The sequence below is a fragment of the Cibotium barometz genome, chromosome 56 (genome assembly GCF_041138505.1).
Source record: "Cibotium barometz isolate CiBa-2024 chromosome 56, ASM4113850v1, whole genome shotgun sequence".
NCBI lineage: Eukaryota > Viridiplantae > Streptophyta > Polypodiopsida > Cyatheales > Cibotiaceae > Cibotium > Cibotium barometz.
Window position 1 is genome coordinate 33,756,539 of NC_141101.1, and position 16,550 is coordinate 33,773,088.

At 46.4% G+C, this 16,550-nt stretch overlaps 1 protein-coding gene across 3 annotated transcripts in view; it reads left to right on the top strand.

Annotated features, from left to right (window-relative positions):
• The first annotated feature begins 313 nt into the window (after positions 1–313).
• Positions 314–16,550, top strand: part of LOC147607149 (HVA22-like protein i) — a 34,223-nt gene continuing 17,986 nt past the window's right edge. For all 3 annotated transcript variants that reach the window (XM_086791194.1, XM_086791192.1, XM_086791193.1), the window contains exons 1-5: positions 314–663; positions 921–1,019; positions 2,109–2,165; positions 2,349–2,412; positions 14,203–14,415. In XM_086791194.1, the coding sequence (XP_086647320.1) occupies positions 632–663; positions 921–1,019; positions 2,109–2,165; positions 2,349–2,412; positions 14,203–14,415 (465 nt within the window). In that variant the 5' untranslated portion in view covers positions 314–631. The remainder of the gene's footprint in view (positions 664–920; positions 1,020–2,108; positions 2,166–2,348; positions 2,413–14,202; positions 14,416–16,550) is intronic.

The following is a 16,550-nucleotide window of genomic DNA, read 5'->3' on the forward strand; positions in this document are numbered from 1 at the left end:
TGACTTTTGTTGATGTAGGTAGTGATGGCCTTTTGGTTTAACTGATTTTATTTAAAAAAGATTTTAATAATTACTACATTTTGTGTAATTTTTGACGCTTTTAAAAATGCACAAAGTTTTTAACAATTCTTTATAGATTTTGTGGAGATCTATCTATGTGTATACGTAAACTTATTAATTTTAACTCTTTTGATTGTGTATATGTAAACTTATCAAATTTTTTTAAAAATATGTGAACTTATGAAAAGAAGAGAAAAATAATTCCTAAGGTCTTAACCTTAGGCTATTCATTAATTAGTGCGTGCTTGTATACAAACGTTTTTCCCTGGCATTCCAAGCCACAACGGACAGGACAACCGGTGACAGGCAGCGTCTCATGAGAACATTCAACTGTAGACTGGTAGATCCGGTTGTCTGCTTTAGAAGGTGTGCTGTGCGTCTTTTCGCCAAAACCCGGGCTAAATTCGGGGACCCAAATTCAGCACACGTTTTGAGGATTGATGATGATGATGATTGTTCTCCCGAGCTCCCCGCGCAACACCTCATTTTTTTTTTTTGAAAAACATGCACACCTTTCTATAGCGCCTCTCACTCTAACAGGCTTTTTCGGAGGCCTTTTTTCGCAGCCAAAATGATGGGCTCTCTCTTCACCCGAGCTCTGATGTGAGTCTTCTTCTCTGCGTTTCTTGCGATTTTTAGTGTCAAGTCAGGGTCTCTCAGTTTTCTAAGGTTTCGGGTTCTGCGATTAGGGTTTTCCATATACTGAGCATTTGATTGTTTTGGACTCTTTATGTAGTGTCTTTGGTTTTCGGGTTGCTTTATGTTGAAACAACAGATATATATAACCTTTTTGTTTGCTGTTTCCTGATGTTTTTTTTTTTTTTTTTTTTTGGGGGGTAAAAAATTGTGGGCTGTTATAGTATGGTTGTGGGCTACGTCTATCCAGCATACAAATGCTTCAAATGCGTGGAGATGAACAGGCCTGATGTGGAGCAACTCCGGTTTTGGTGTCAATATTGGTAATACAGAAATTCTTTCCCTTTTCCATTCAAAAAAACAAATTTACATTCACATATTTTTCCCCTGCAAGTAAAGGTTTCAATAAAGTTTGGGAGAGAAGTTCAAATGCATCATGGGACATCATGAGTAGTTGAAGACTACTCTCACCAGAGAACCCTGACTTCAAGAAGCTCCAATCATTTATAGGGCTATACCCTATGCTGCTTATGCCTTGTGAGAGCCTTAACATAAGTTATTGCTCTCAAGTATCCATCATTCTGTAACTTTGTAAACACATCAACATTATAAGCTTATGTAAGCTCCTCCTTACTGTGTCATATGGGATATTTTTTTGTCCCCTTCTTCGTAAGAAAGGCCCTTGCAGTAGGGATGTATCAATATCCGGGCATGTCCTAACTGCCAGGACATGCGGCATGTGCCCACCTCTTTGTGGGTAGTCTTCTAATGGAGGTGCCATCGATTGGGAAGAGGGGGGGGGGGATTGTATCCTTTTGCAGCACTAATTGCAAAATGCAGCATGCGAGCCCATTTTTTACAGATGAAGCATTGTCTTTATATCTATTTTCTCAATTGAAAAAAAGGTGAAATACCTAACAGGTATGCACGTGTATTGTAAGTACCGTGCCTAACTTTTGTAACCACCTTGGAGGGAGATACAGGGAGTGCAAGTGAATGCCCTCTTGTCCATAATGAAGTAATAATCTCATGATGCAGACCCTGCGAAAGGCTTAGCCATGGACCTCTGTTGCACGGGAGTCTTCTTCTTTAAGCCTTGCTTTTGTGTTGTGCTGTTAAAAAATGCTTATTGTTTGATTGCAAGAGGCTCATTTGTTCTGGTCACTTACTAAGAAGGTTAAAGGAATTCTCACGATAGAATATGTTGAGTTTAGAGTATTAGTAATGCCTTTGTTGATTTCTCTCTGTAGCTCTACTACTGTGCTAAAAAAGCTCATATCACATAATCCCCCCCTCCCCCTCTCCTTTCACATTCTCAATGGAAAAATGTACATTTATTTTCACGCTATCTGTTTCACATATTCTAGTCTTTGTAGTTCAAGCATATATCATTTTATATGGCATTTTTTCAGGATGATTATGGCAATTGTCACTGTCCTGGAGAGACTGGGGGATGCCTTTGTATCATGGTATTATTATTTATTATTTTGTAGAAAGAGAAACTCTAAATTTCAACTTTTGCTTTTGTGCTGCCATATTGTATTATGTATAAAAGAAGTTCCTATAGTCCCATATGCAAAATTTCATAGGCCAAATTCTTCTCATTTCCTATGGAGTTATTTGCTTTATAATTTGCTTTTTTTTTTTTCCAGGCTACCTTTGTATAGTGAGGCCAAACTTGCGTTTATTGTTTATCTGTGGTATCCAAAGACAATGGTATGTTGATGCCATGTATATTGTCTCTAAATGCATTAATGCTATGGGAGTTTGTGTGAGGTTTGAAGAGATTGCTTATTGACCTTTTATTGAAATGGAGTTGGTTTAGCTCTAAATCAAAAGGGTAAAATAGGGCCTTTTAGGCATTGAGAAAGCATTGTTGGGAAATTTTTTGAAACGTAGGCACTATGAATTTCATCAAACAGAAAGGTATCAAAGAAAGCTGATGATACCTTTATGAGCACTTACATCGTTAAACTCAGTCATGAAACCTTTATGAGCGCTTGCATCTTGTTCCTCATGTGAGATCTCCTGCCAAACTATAATCTGGACTAGTGAGATTGATACCAAGTGTGTGCTAGGTTAATTTCCAAGGAAGATCGTAGAACTCTAGAACTTATTGTGTCGTGACTTTGATTAGTTCCTTTTCGTATGATGATGAACCGTGTGACAAAGTATTCTTGCTGATACTTTGTCTTTGTCAAGGCTCAAAATTCCATCCATCAAATTGCTACCATTGGTTTTTGCGGTTGAGTGTCTCCTTGGTTCCTTCAGACATTGAGGGTTTTTGGATTTAGGAACTCTGGTGAGGCAAGACATCTAAGACACTAAGGGTTTTTGAGCTTAGGAACTTTGGTGAGGCAAGACACTTTAGATGCTTCTCCTCATAAGGTAGCCAGCCGGAGGAGAAGTGCATCCCTCCCCCCTATTTTGTTCTTTGATTCTTGCTTTGTACATGGAGGCGAGTTTGTATCTAGCCTTTGGAGGCTGTTTTCTATTAACAAATAGAAAGATCTTGTTTTTGGAAAAAAAAAAAGGCACTTTAGATGCCAAGGGTTGGTGAGGCAGAAGTGTCTAGTTATGTAGTCACCCTTGTTGGAGAATGCATAGGCAGAAGCAAAAAATGAACAAGAGAGAGAGTAGAGAGAGCTTGTGGACAAGATTACCTTTTATATAAGCATGAAGGCTTTACAATGGCAATTAGCCAGCAAGAGATGTTGAACTTGTGCAAAGGAATGGACTACAACAAGTGAACAATGAGAAGACCTCTTTTATAGTGCATATGACCTAGCCGATTGCATGATACAACTGGCTGATTGGTCCAAGACATAAAAAGCATGTAAAAATAGATAAAATGCCGCCCAATAAATAGGTAGAGTCCCATAACATTGAGATGCACAATTCTAACACACCCTCTGTAGCTCATAGTGTGCAAGAGATTGAAGAAGATAAGCTGATGAAGATGCAACCATGGACCCTCCAGCACCGTGAATATTGGAATCACCTCGGAGAGAGCACCCGCCAACCTGTTTCCTCGAAACAAAGTGCCACCACGAACAGCAAGGAACTTTGCTTGGCTGCAAATTCCCACACAAGTGTGCAGTGATCTTCATCACGAATAGATGATGAGCGTCCATAATCCCCAACAGTGGACGGAAAACACATCATGTCCCAAAAGCCTCTGTCACGTAGGCTGTAACGCCTGTGACCGGCGGTAGACCGGATGGCCAGACGGGGCTTTAGCGTCAACGCCTCGGCCGGAGCGCCGAGGATGTGGCCATCCGGGGTTCAGTGGGAGAGGACGCCCATGTGGAGTCATGGGCGGCCAGGCTAGTGTGGACGGCAGGCCACACACTATATAGCCTGGGGGATGAGGGGCAATCCTCATTCTTCCTCTATGGTTGGGTGGTGAGCCAGAGCTTGTCCCCTTCTGTGGTAACGCATGTAGTGGTGTTACGGTGATCTAACATTGGTATCAGAGCATCAGTTTCATTTGGTCAAGGTCCGTGCGTGACCGGGGACCGGAGCCCACTCAATGGTTTTCAACCATTGAATAAAATCTTATCCTTATCTCCACAATCGAGTGTGTGGAGGGAGGCGGCCATAGTTGGAAGGAAGGGTTCTCTCTCTCTCTCTCTCTCTCTCTCTCTCTCTCTCTCTCCGTTGAACACACCCAAGGGCTCCATTGCAGGTAAGTAATTTCTTTTTTTTTTTGCTTTGGAGCTTGTTTGCGAAAGAAGAGTTTTTGTCCTAGTCGGTTGTGAAGAGAGAGAGGCGGTGCTGTCTGGAGCTGTGGGGAGCTGAGGGTCGACTGTGTGTCTGGAGCTGAGGGTCGATTGTGTATCTGGAGTTGTCTGGAGCTGTGGAAGGCCGAGGCCACAGCCAGCGCGGCGGCCAGCGCCGGCGGCGGCCAACCCACAGGCGGCCAGCCAGGCCAGCGCCGGCGGCCAGCCCACAAGCGGCCAGCCAAGCCAGCGCAGCCGGCGGCCAGCCCTCAGGCGGCTAGCCAGTTTTTTTATTTTATTTTTTATTTTTTATTTTTTATTTTTTTAGAGAATTTTTTTTTTCAAATGAACACCTCTCTCTCGGCAGTGGAGGGATAATCCCGGAAGTAAAGGGATAATCCAGGGTGGTTCAGGCACAGGTTCCCGCATGAATGCACGCCATCACCTTCACCATCGAGTCGGAATGTTGCTCCACCCACGACACCGGCACCCTCCATCTCCACGACTTCTCAACCATTATGTGGCCCACGACGACAATCTACACTTGGGGAGAATTGAAACCCCAAGTTGAAGGAGGAGGTGGATATGGCAGTGGCCCGCTTCTTCTTCCACAACCACATTGCCTTTCAAGCGGCTAGGTAAGTGCAATCGATCATTGCCAATTCATCATTCATGTTTTCATCATCCTAGTCCCCTTCTCATTAGTAAATTGCTTTCTTGAATAGGTCGTAATACTTCAAGGTCATGGTTACGAGGATTGGGGAGTATGGCTCAACCTATACGCCCCCCTCATTCGAGAGCTTGCGCACTACATTGCTTGAGAAGGAGAAGTGCATTGTAGAGCAAGCGACCGACAACACAGAGCGGCAGTGGGAGAGGAACGGAGTCTCCCTCATTGTGGATGGATGGAGTGACACCCGCAAGAGGAGTATTCATGGCGTGGTTGCATATTCCTGCGGAGAGATGTACTTCATCTCATCTCATGATGCATCCGGCATCGGGAACAGCGCGGATGTGCTTGCGGCGGAGTGGGCTACCACCATGGAGATCGTTGGCCTCGAGCATGTAGTGGGCTTTGTTGTGGATGGGGAAGGGGAGCCTTCCAATAGGGCGGCGGGAGCTATCCTCCAAGGTATGGATGGACATGTCACGGTGTCCTTTTGTATGGCTCATTGCCTAAACAACCTCTTCAAGGACATAGGGGCATTGCCATGGATCAGTCCGCTCATTGAGGATGCCAACACCTGTCAAAATATGCAGCGGAAATGATAACCAAACTTGGGTTGACAAGAGCAAGTAGAATGCAGAAAATAGACAGCACAAGAAACACAGAGAAATAGGTGTGTAAATCTCTATACACAAGATCCCGCAAATAATTGAATGAATAAGTGGTGGGGGGCATGGGGCCTATTTATATGCCCCATGCAAGCAGTCGGCCAGCGCTAGTGGCTCTCCACGACTGCTTGCAGCAGTCGGCCAGCAGTAGAAAACTCCACGATTGAATAAAGCAAGTCGGCCAGCAGTAAATACTCCACGCTTGCTGATTGGGTAGTCAGCCAGCCACACGACTGTTGAATGGACAGTCGGCCAGCCACCAGAAGCTCCTGCCAACATCTGGCATCCATCCACACCACCGAAAAAATGGAGAAAAATAGGAAAAAAATACGGGGAGTGAGGAAAAATGATAAAACACCTATACAGGCCAGGCACACCCACAACAGAGGCCCTGGTGTATAAATATAGACAGGAGATGACTTCTAACACCCCCTCTCAGCTCCTGGCTGTGAAATCAACCCAAGGGAGTTGGAGTGCCGCTTGAGCGTAGCCTGAGGTAGAGACTTCGTGAAGAGGTCCGCTGCATTGTCCTTCGTCGAACAATAAAGTAGCAAGATGTCACCAGCCAAGATCTTCTCACGTACAAAGTGATACTGTATCTCTATGTGCTTGGTCCGGGCATGGAAGACCGGGTTCTGAGCAATAGCTATACAACTTTGGTTATCGCACTGGATGACTGTGGGCTCCTTTTGTGGAAACCCAATCTCACCTAGCAGCCTCCGTAGCCACACAACCTCACAAGCAGTACCACAGGTAGCCGGGTACTCTACCTCTGTCGAAGAGAGGGCAATAGTTGGCTGCCTCTTGCTGCTCCAAGAAACTGCTCTTGAGCCGAGGGTAAAATTGTATCCTGAAGTAGATCTCCTCGTGTCTGGATCTCCTCCCCAATCTGAGTCACTCCAACCTTGGAGCCTGACTCCATCCCCTCCTGTGTAAAAGAGTCCTAGATCCTTCGTACTCTGCAGATACCGCAAGATCCGCAATCTTGCGTCCCAATGAGACTTCAATGGCGTGTGCATAAAAGAGCTCAACAGCCCCACGGAGAAGCTCAAGTTCAATTTGGTGTTCAGCACCCAGATCAATGAACCAACCAACTTCCGGTATTGCGAGGCATCAATTGGCTCACAAGGATCAGTAACGGTTAACTTTGTGTTCGGATCCATCCGAAGTAATAGGCTTGCAGTTCTCCATCCCAAAGGCCTCAAGCAACTCATGAACATACTGCTGCTGAGAGACGAAAAACCCCCTCTGGGTCTGCCATATCTCCAATCCCAAGAAGAAGTGGAGTAAGCCTAAATCAGTCATCTCAAACTCCTTTGACAAGGCAGCCTTCGTCACTCCAATGTGCTCCACATGACCGCTGGTGAGAATGAGATCATCCACATAAAGGATGATGAGCGTGACCATGCCGCGTTCTTGAAAGAGATACAGGTTCGGATCTACAACCGATCTCTGAAATCCAGTCCGAATAAAGAAGGAATCAATCTTCTGATTCCAAGCCCTGGGAGCCTGCTTAAGACCATACAAGGCCTTACGTAACCTGTAAACCATTCTTTCAGATCGTGGAACAATAAAGCTGGGAGGCTGCTCAACATACACCTCCTCTTGCAAGTCACCATTAAGGAACGCAGATTTTACATCCATTTGATACACGGGCCACCTCTGAGAAGAAGCAAGGGCAAGAACGGTCCGAATCGTGGACATCCGTGCTGTCGGTGCAAAGGTATCCTCGTAGTCGATGCCTGGCCGCGTTGAGCATAACCTTAAGCCACCAGTCTGGCTTTGTGTTTGTCTACTGACCCATCAGACGCATATTTGGTCTTAAAGACCCATTTGACACCAATGATTGACCGTTTCGACGGCCTTGGAACCAACTCCCAAGTGTTGTTCTTCTCGATGGCATTAAGTTCCACCTGCATGGCTTTCCTCCAAGTATCCTGTGAGAGGGCTTCTTTGACAGAAGTGGGCTCCTTGTCCCGCATAATGAGACATCAAAGCATAGTTCACCTGAAGAAACTCCGTTGTATTGCTTTTATCTTAGACTCTGTGTGATCTTCGAGGGCCGTCCTCTGTGGTCCACTCGGAGGGTAACTCCGTGACACCGGACTCCCGAAGGGTGTCTAACAACCACCTAGGTACTCGAACAGATCGTGGAGCCTCCTGTGGTCGCGGGGTTCTACTCCAGTTGCGGGCTCAACCTCTTGTATTGACTGAGGTTGATCAACTCGAATAATGGTCTGGGAATCATCATCAGACTCCTCTGGATCTCCAAGAAGTGGCGGCTCCTCGACAGTGGATACTGGAACATGCTCGTCAAAGACCACATCCCGGCTGACAACAATCTCGTTCCTGTCTAGATCATACAATTTGTATCCCTTGGAAAGAGAATTATACCCCACAAATACAAGCTTGCGGGACTTGGAGTCAAGCTTCCCCCTCTGCTTCTTCGGAATATATACATACGCGTCACTCCCAAAAACACGGAAGTGCGAGACATCAGGTTTCCTGCCAAAGTATGCCTCAAATGGAGTCATATGGGGTACGGAAGTCGTCGGAGATCGGTTGAGGGTATGGACAGCCGTTGCCACAGCCTCTCCCCAAAGTGGACGAGGAAGATCATGATGCTCTAGCATGGTCCTCGCCATCTCCACCACAGTCCTGTTCTTGCGTTCGACAACTCCATTCTCCGAAGGCGATCCTGTATTGGCCAGTTCCCTTTTGATGCCATGATCTGCACAAAATCTGAGAAATACAGTCGAGGAGAATTCACCTCCTTTATCAGCCCTGAGAGTCCTTACTTGAAATCCAGACTCTTTCTCCACCATCACATGCCAATCCTTGAACCGTGCAAAAGCTTGGTCCTTCTGGGAAAGAAAGTAGACCCACGTGAATCTGGTACAATCATCAACAAGCAGCATAAAGTAGAGAGATTCTCCCAAAGATGGTGTCTGCTGAGGTCCACACAAATCAATGAATCAACTCCAATGGTTTCGAAGCCCACCTGGAAGCATGCTTCGGAAAGGATTCCCTGTGCTGCTTACCACGTATGCAAGAACTGCAACGCCCTTGCCTACTACCAACATCTGGCAAGCCAACCACCATTTGGTCTCGGAAAGCTCGCCTCAATGCATCCACATTTAATTGGCCAAAACGAAAGTGCCACAAATCTCCGACCTGAGAACCTGTCAACGAGGAGAGTGCAGAGAGCTTGTAGATACCATTCTCCACATTGCCTTCTCAAACAACCTGGCCAGTCTCACGGTCCCGTAGAGCAACTGAATGCTCCTCAAATTCCACCCGAAAGCTAGTCTTGCATACTTCATGCATTGACAGAAGATGAAAACCCAGAGCAGGGACATAAAGAACACGGAAAGCATGCTTGCCCCCCTTGCCGTCGGGAATAATCTCCATCCGGCCCTCACTATGTATCGGAATAGTGGAGTTGTCGCCAATAAAGATGCGACCTGATTGCCGTTTCAGATCCAAAAAGAAGTCATGGGATGGAGTCATGTGCCTGGAAGCACCACTGTCAAGAATCCATTCCCGGGTATCCTTCGCGGTGAAGCCAACTGCCTCCACGCTCGAAGATGATGAAGCGGTGGAGTCCATCATCTCTAAGTGCTGGAGTCTTTGCAGCTGAGGCTGAGGAATCAACACTCTTCCCTGTCCGCTTAGGACACTTCCTCCAATAGTGGCCTTTCTCTCCACAATCATTGCAGAATCTTTCGGCCTTCAGCTTCTCTCGTTCTGAGTCAAGCTTCTTCTCAGAAGACTTCTCCAGTGAAGCCTTCCCTTTGCCCTTGTTGTTATTCCGGTCTTTCGACCGTTGGCGAGTTAAGGCCTCCAAACCGCCGCTGTGAGGAGGGTTCGTGAAACGTTCCTCCTGGTCCAAGACCATTGGCACAAGCTCCTTCCAGGTAATGGTGCTGAGCCTGCCACTCGTAATCAACGAGGAGTAGAAAGCAGAATATTGAGCAGGCAAGTAGGACAGCAAAGTGATGGCCATGTCTTCAGATGATATCTCCTTCCCAGCTCGTAGGACTTCCTACTGAAGGGCTTGCGGCTTGTTAATGTGTTCCCGCATCGTCGAGGACTTTGCAGGGTTCATAACTCACATCTGCACTTCCAAGGAGATCTGTTTCACGGGTGATACCCTGTTATAAAGAGAAGCCAAGTGCTCCCATATGCCTCTCGCCAGTGTCATGTGCTTTACATGATTGATCACTTGTGGTGTGCAGTTGAGGAAAATAAATGACCGGACCCTGGCGTTGACACGATCCCACATGTGTGCCTGTGTCTCTTGGTCCTTCCTCATTGACAGTAACTCTCCTTCCTCTGCTTCTGACCGTGGAACCCCGATGATGATGAAATCAGCAAGGTCATATGACTCCAGCACAGACTCCATCATGACCTTCCAGATGCCGTAATTGGACCCGTCCAATTGACGGTCCACTGGGAACGTGGGGAGAGTCGGAATCTTCACGTGCTTCTCAGCCATCTCTAGTAAATCTGCCATTGCGGGGATTATACTGAAAAGGGTGGGTGGGTGGGAAAAAAAAATCTCTAAAACCTGCAAGTGGCTGTCCAGCACCTTAGCCCGCCTTCCTCTTGCAACTTCTCTTCCCGAACAGTCCAAGACAGTCCACCAATCAGCAACCTAACGATCCCCCTCTTGCTCAGAAAACTCCCAAGATCTATCATGAGCCTAGAGCTTTGATACCATGTCAGAATATGCAGCGGAAATGATAACCAAACTTGGGTTGACAAGAGCAAGTAGAATGTAGAAAATAGACAGCACAAGAAACACAGAGAAATAGGTGTGTAAACTCTTCTCTATACACAAGATCCTGCAAATATCTGAATGAATAAGTGGTGGGGGGCATGGGGCCTATTTATATGCCCCATGCAAGCAGTCGGCCAGCGCTGGTGGCTCTCCACGACTGCTTGCAGCAGTCGGCCAGTAGTAGAAAACTCCACGACTGCATAAAGCAAGTCGGCCAGCAGTAAATACTCCACGCTTGCTGATTGGCAGTCGGCCAGCCACTAGAAGCTCCTGCCAACATCTGGCATCCATCCACACCACCGAAAGAATGGGAAAAAATAGGGAAAAAATACGGGGAGTGAGGAAAAATGATAAAACACCTATACAGGGCAAGCACACCCACAACAGAGGCCCTGGTGTATAAATATAGACAGGAGATGACTTCTAACAACACCATGGTCTCCTTTGTCCTCAACCACCAAAGACTTCGGCATGAGTTCAACAAGAGGTCCTCTCTCTCTCTCTCTCTCTCTCTCTCTCTCTCTCTCTCTCCTCAAATATTCCGACACCCGATTTGCCTACAACTTTCTCATGTTGGGCCAATTGAAGGATTGCAGTGGTGACATGCAAGAGTCCTGTACAAACGCTGGCCAAGAGTGTAGGTTACGGGCGGATTGTGCCTCTTGGTGGGAGCGTGTGAAGACCACGGATGCTATGGTGAGGCCCATAGTCCACCTATTGAGGATTGTTAGAGTGTGCCAATGACCTTGTCTTCGTTAGCGCGAACTTGTGAATGCTTTGCAAGAGCGTGACGAAGAAGGCAGATCTCTTCACAAAGTGGGAGATGAGTCAACAAGAAGAGCAACAAGAGGATCAGGTGTAGGAGCAACAAGCCATTGAGGATGAGAGTGAGGATGAGCTTGATGCTCCTTTGGCACAAGCTACCCATGACCATGAGGCGAGCACTTCACGTGGATGATCATTCATTGATCATGATTCATGGGCCTTACTACTTAGCTCTAGCCTCTAGCCTCTAGCCTCTAGGCTTTAGCACTTTTTGTCATTGATTCATTTGAGTCCGTCCATGTATTCTGCCTCCTTAAGGCTTAGTCCTGACTCTTGAGTCATGACTCATTTTGTATCTACTTAATTATTGATACAATCAACCGTCAACGCCTTCATTCTTTGAGTGGCGTATTTTGTTAATATGACTCAAAAGCTTACCATTTTAGTGTAAATTTGTGCTCATTTTGATGTACTTCCAAAGTAGAATAAGTGGAGTAGAAAAACTTTAAAACAAAGTTTTTTTTGAGTGCCGTTCCTTCCCCCGTCCCCTTTCCCTACTTATGGCCATCCCCCGTCCCGTCCTCGTCCCCGTCCCTTGTGATTATGGGTGGACCTAATCTTTTGAACCATGTGTGTACACCTTAAGTGGGCGCCTGTTTTTAACTCCCAAAAAGAGAAGTTTTTGGAGGGGCTACCACTTTTAACTATGGGAAAAAAGCAAGCATAGGCTGGAAATAGGGGGGGAAGCAAGCATAGGCTGGAAATGGGGGGGGGGGGGGGGGGGGGGGGGGGGGGTCAAATTTATGAAAGGGGAAGTGATACGCAAATAAAAGGAGGCGGCGACTAGCTCTATAGGGTTGTCTCTCTCTCTCTTGCGTTTATCTGTCCGTACATCTGCCACCTCCAGGGGAAGTGATGCGCAGATAAAAGGAGGCGGCGACTAGCTCTATAGGGTTCTCTCTCTCTCTCTCTTGCGTTTATCTTGCGTTTATCTGTACAGAGATTCAGCCGCCGACAGGGCCTGTCCATACAGTCGTACAGGGACAGTACAGGTCACACTTGTGGAGCTTAACTGGCCAGCCTTGAGAGCAGATTTGGACCAGATGTCATGTGCATGGCATGCTCATGTATATTCTTAGGGCTAATCCAGAGGAAGGCAACTAGAAAAAGAGCATAAGAACCAGAGTTGGAGCACAAGGAGCAGTAGGTTGGACTTGAAGCAAGACTTGGAGAAGAACCAGAAGGTGCCGTTGGCTGTACCAGATGAGGTCGGCTGCAGCAGGCACCTCATGCTGCACCTCAGTCCATGGAGAAGCACAGAGCCCGACCAGCGTTGTATGAATTTCAGGCCACGTCGGCTGGTCCGACAGCAGTCGGCCAGCTCCTACAATGCTCAAGAAGACTATATAAAGCAATGTTTGCTCATTGGTTGGATCAGTCAACTTATTTAGGAGTTGGGTCTTTAGGGTCCCAGTTAGGGACAGATTTTGGTGATGTTCACCTTTTCCAAGAAGGTAGCCTAGGGCTGTGGACTGAGTACCTTTTTGTACTATATTAATATATTGAATTTCCAGCATCTCTCTCCCTCTCTACTCTCTCTTCATGTCTGCGTTTTGCATTAGCATGCTTCTAGTAGTGTTTAGTGCTGAAAGAAGACTCCTAGAGCTTCCGCGTGTTACATTGGTATCAGAGCATCAGGCTCAGCAAAGCTAAACACTGAATCAGTCCCATATGATGGTGTATAGGTCCAAGGTACAAGAAAGTACACGGATACGAAGCCCAAGGCAAGGAACACAGAATCGGGAAGAGCTCCCAAGAGGTTTGTTGGTGGTGTTCCACAAAGCCAGAGGGGATGGCAGTCCTGTGAGCCAGATAGGTTCTCGGGCAACGGTCCCAAGGGAGGATTATCCTCCAAGGGGTGATGTGAGAATGCCAGACTCATTTCTCAGGAATGAAGACCAAGACCATGTTCAGAGTCAGGGCAAGAATGGATTGGGGACTGGAGGGAACAGATGCATTGATCTTATTCAGAGGCAGAGTGGTTTTGGAGACCATCATCAAGTTTAGCAGAGGGGGATGTTATGTGCATGACATGCTCATGTATATTCTCAGGGCTAGTCCAGAGGAAGGCAACCAGAAAAAGAGCATAAGAACTAGAGTTGGAGCACAAGGAGCAGTAGGTTGGACTTGAAGCAAGACTTGGAGAAGAACCAGAAGGTGCCGTCGGCTGTACCAGATGAGGTCGGCTGCAGCAGGCACGTCAGTCCATGGAGAAGCGCAGCCCGACCAGCGTTGTATCAGTATGAATTTCAGGCCAAGTCGGCTGGTCCGACAGCAGTCGGCCAGCTCCTACAATGCTCAAGAAGACTATATAAAGCGATGTTTGCTCATTGGTTGGATCATTCAACAACTCATTTAGGAGTTGGGTCTTTAGGGTCCCAGTTAGGGACAGATTTTGGTGATGTTCGCCTTTTCCAAGAAGGCAGCCTAGGGCTGTGGACTGAGTACCTTTTTGTACTATATTAATATACTGAATTTCCAGCATCTCTCTCTCTCTACTCTCTCTTCATGTCTGCGTTTTGCATCAGCATGTGTGGATGCGTGTGCATAAACTTGTATGGGTGAGGTAAGTATTAGTTTAGGTCCTAATGTAGGTTTACACTACATCAAAAACCCGCGAATAAGTTATAAATTTATATAAATTGGGTGCCTTTCCATTAATAAAAGTGTGGGTTGTTTCGAACTTTGGCATAAACTTGTATGGGTGTGACACAATGTATTTTGTGTGTTTTGCAAGAGGTAAGTATTAGTTTGCACCTAAACTAATGTTTACTGATGAATTGTCAAATCACTTTTTATTTAATGGTTTTGAGCTGTTTTTGTTGCCTGTTCATCCTTCAGGGAACTACTTATGTTTATTCAACGTTTTTGAGGCCTTTGGTGGTCACCCATGAGGGGGACATTGACCGCAACTTGAATGAGCTGACAACAAGAATAGGTGATCTGGTATCTCATTATTGGCAGAGGGGTTCAGTATATGCCCAGTCTCGGATCATGGAATTTCTTCAATATGTGGCATCACAGGCGCCTTCTTCAAGACCTGAACAAGGCTCGGTAAGATAATGATAAAACTAAGTGAGCTTCTATGCTTGTCTCTGGATGTTTTATAACATGGTACACTTAATGAATGGTTGCTTTCTAGCAAGAGTACTGGAAAGAAGTCCTGAAACTTTTACAGGTCTTCATGTTTTATAAAAATAATTGCGAGTTCTCCTCTCCCACTCCCACTCCCACTCCCACACCCACTCCCACTCCCCCTTTCCTTTTTTTTTTCCCTGTTCTTTCCCATGTGCCCCTGTTTGGCTGTGCCACATTCTTTAGACATTGGTTTTAGGGGCCTTACATCTTGGAGACACAACAGAGGGCAGACAATGGCTCCCATGGAAGTTGACCATGTCTTCATCTACGCACTCACCATTACGGGACTGCTGCTGATATGCCAAAACATTGAGATGGATGACAGCATATGGCCTCTTTATACCATCCACCCACAAACACACCTCTCTTCCCTTCCCCCCTATCTTTGTGTTGATGGTTGGATTTGTTCTATTTGGGCCTATTCAGATACAAATTGACCTTATTTTGTTGGGATTCTGCTATTTTTTGGGTCTTTACACACAGTCTAGGGAGCTCCCAAACATGCCAACCCTGTTGATTAGCGATAGCTTTTTTCATGTAGTTTTGTGTGTTGTTTCTGAATTGATTATATTTGTTCTTGTGTTGAAGGAATCTAATTGGATCTCTTGAGGCAATACCTTGTATAGCTGGGGGCAATGATGCATCTCATAGTTGTTTTTCGTACCGGTACGAACAGGTTCGTACGGTACGATACCGTACGATATCGTACGGTACGATATAGCCGTTTATAGCCGTTTCGCTGCCGCCTACACCGTTTCTTTCGCTGTTTTGTAGCTGTTTTAAGGGCCGTTTTTTGGCCGTTTTTGGCTTGCTTTGTGGCCCATGTGTTTGCTTGGCCCATTGGACATGTTACATTCTTATAAAATGCCCACCCCCTAAGCTTCTCTTAAGGCTCTAGCCTCTCATTACTCAAGTGACCATCAAGCCCCCCCCTCTCTTGAGTCTTGCTCAAGTGACCATCAAGCCCCCCCCCCTCTCTCTCTCTCTCTCTCTCTCTCTCTCTCAACTTTCAAGCCACTCTCTCCCCCATAGGCCATCTCTCAAGCCTCTCTCTCTCTCAAGCCTTTAGGCTCTCTCTCTCAAGAGTCAAGACTCAAGCCTCACTCTCTCATTTTCTCAAGCCTCTCTCTCTCTCTCTCTCTCTCTCTCAAGCCTATCCATCTCTTGAATCTTCTAACTTCTCTCTCTCTATTACAATGACAAGGGAGAAGAATGAAGCCTTCAATGTGCATGCTATCCATGTAGAGAAAGCCGATGGAAAGTCCAAGTCATATAGGTGGACTTGTAAGTATTGTGGCAAACAATACACAAGTGGAGTTACTAGGCTTCCCCAACATCTTGGAAAGGTGGGGGGGCAAGTTGCGCCATACAAGGAAGTCCCCCTTGCTATATCCGATGAGATCTAGGTGGACTTGTAAGTATTGTGGCAAACAATACACAAGTGGAGTTACTAGGCTTCCCCAACATCTTGGAAAGGTGGGGGGGCAAGTTGCGCCATACAAGGAAGTCCCCCTTGCTATATCCGATGAGATCTTCAACAAGATCAAGGGTGGATTGGGTGCTCACTGTGATAGTGGTAGAAGAGCTCAAGGGCGGATGTGTCATCTCTTGTCTATATTTATACACCAGGGCCTCTGTTGTGGGTGTGCCCGCCCTGTATAAGGTGTTTTATCATTTTTCCACACTCCCCGTATTTTTCTCTATTTTTTTCCATTTTTTCTAGTGGTGGGGAGGGTTGCCAGAGGGTGGCAGGAGCACTCCAGAGCTGGCCGACTGTCCCAACAGCAGTCTTGTGGCTGGCCAACTGCACACAGGTGATGTGTGGGCTTCAGGGCTGCTGGCCGACTGCATACAGATAAGTCGTGGGCAATTTTCTGCTGGCCGACTGCATTTATGCAGTCGTGGGCATTTTTTATGCTGGCCGACTGCTCTCCCAGGGGCATATAAATAGGCCTCTTGCCCCCACCACTCATTCATTCAGTTTTCTCGGGATCTTGTGTATAGAGAAGAGTTTACACCTCTCTCTCTCTCTCTCTCTCTATGTTTCTTGT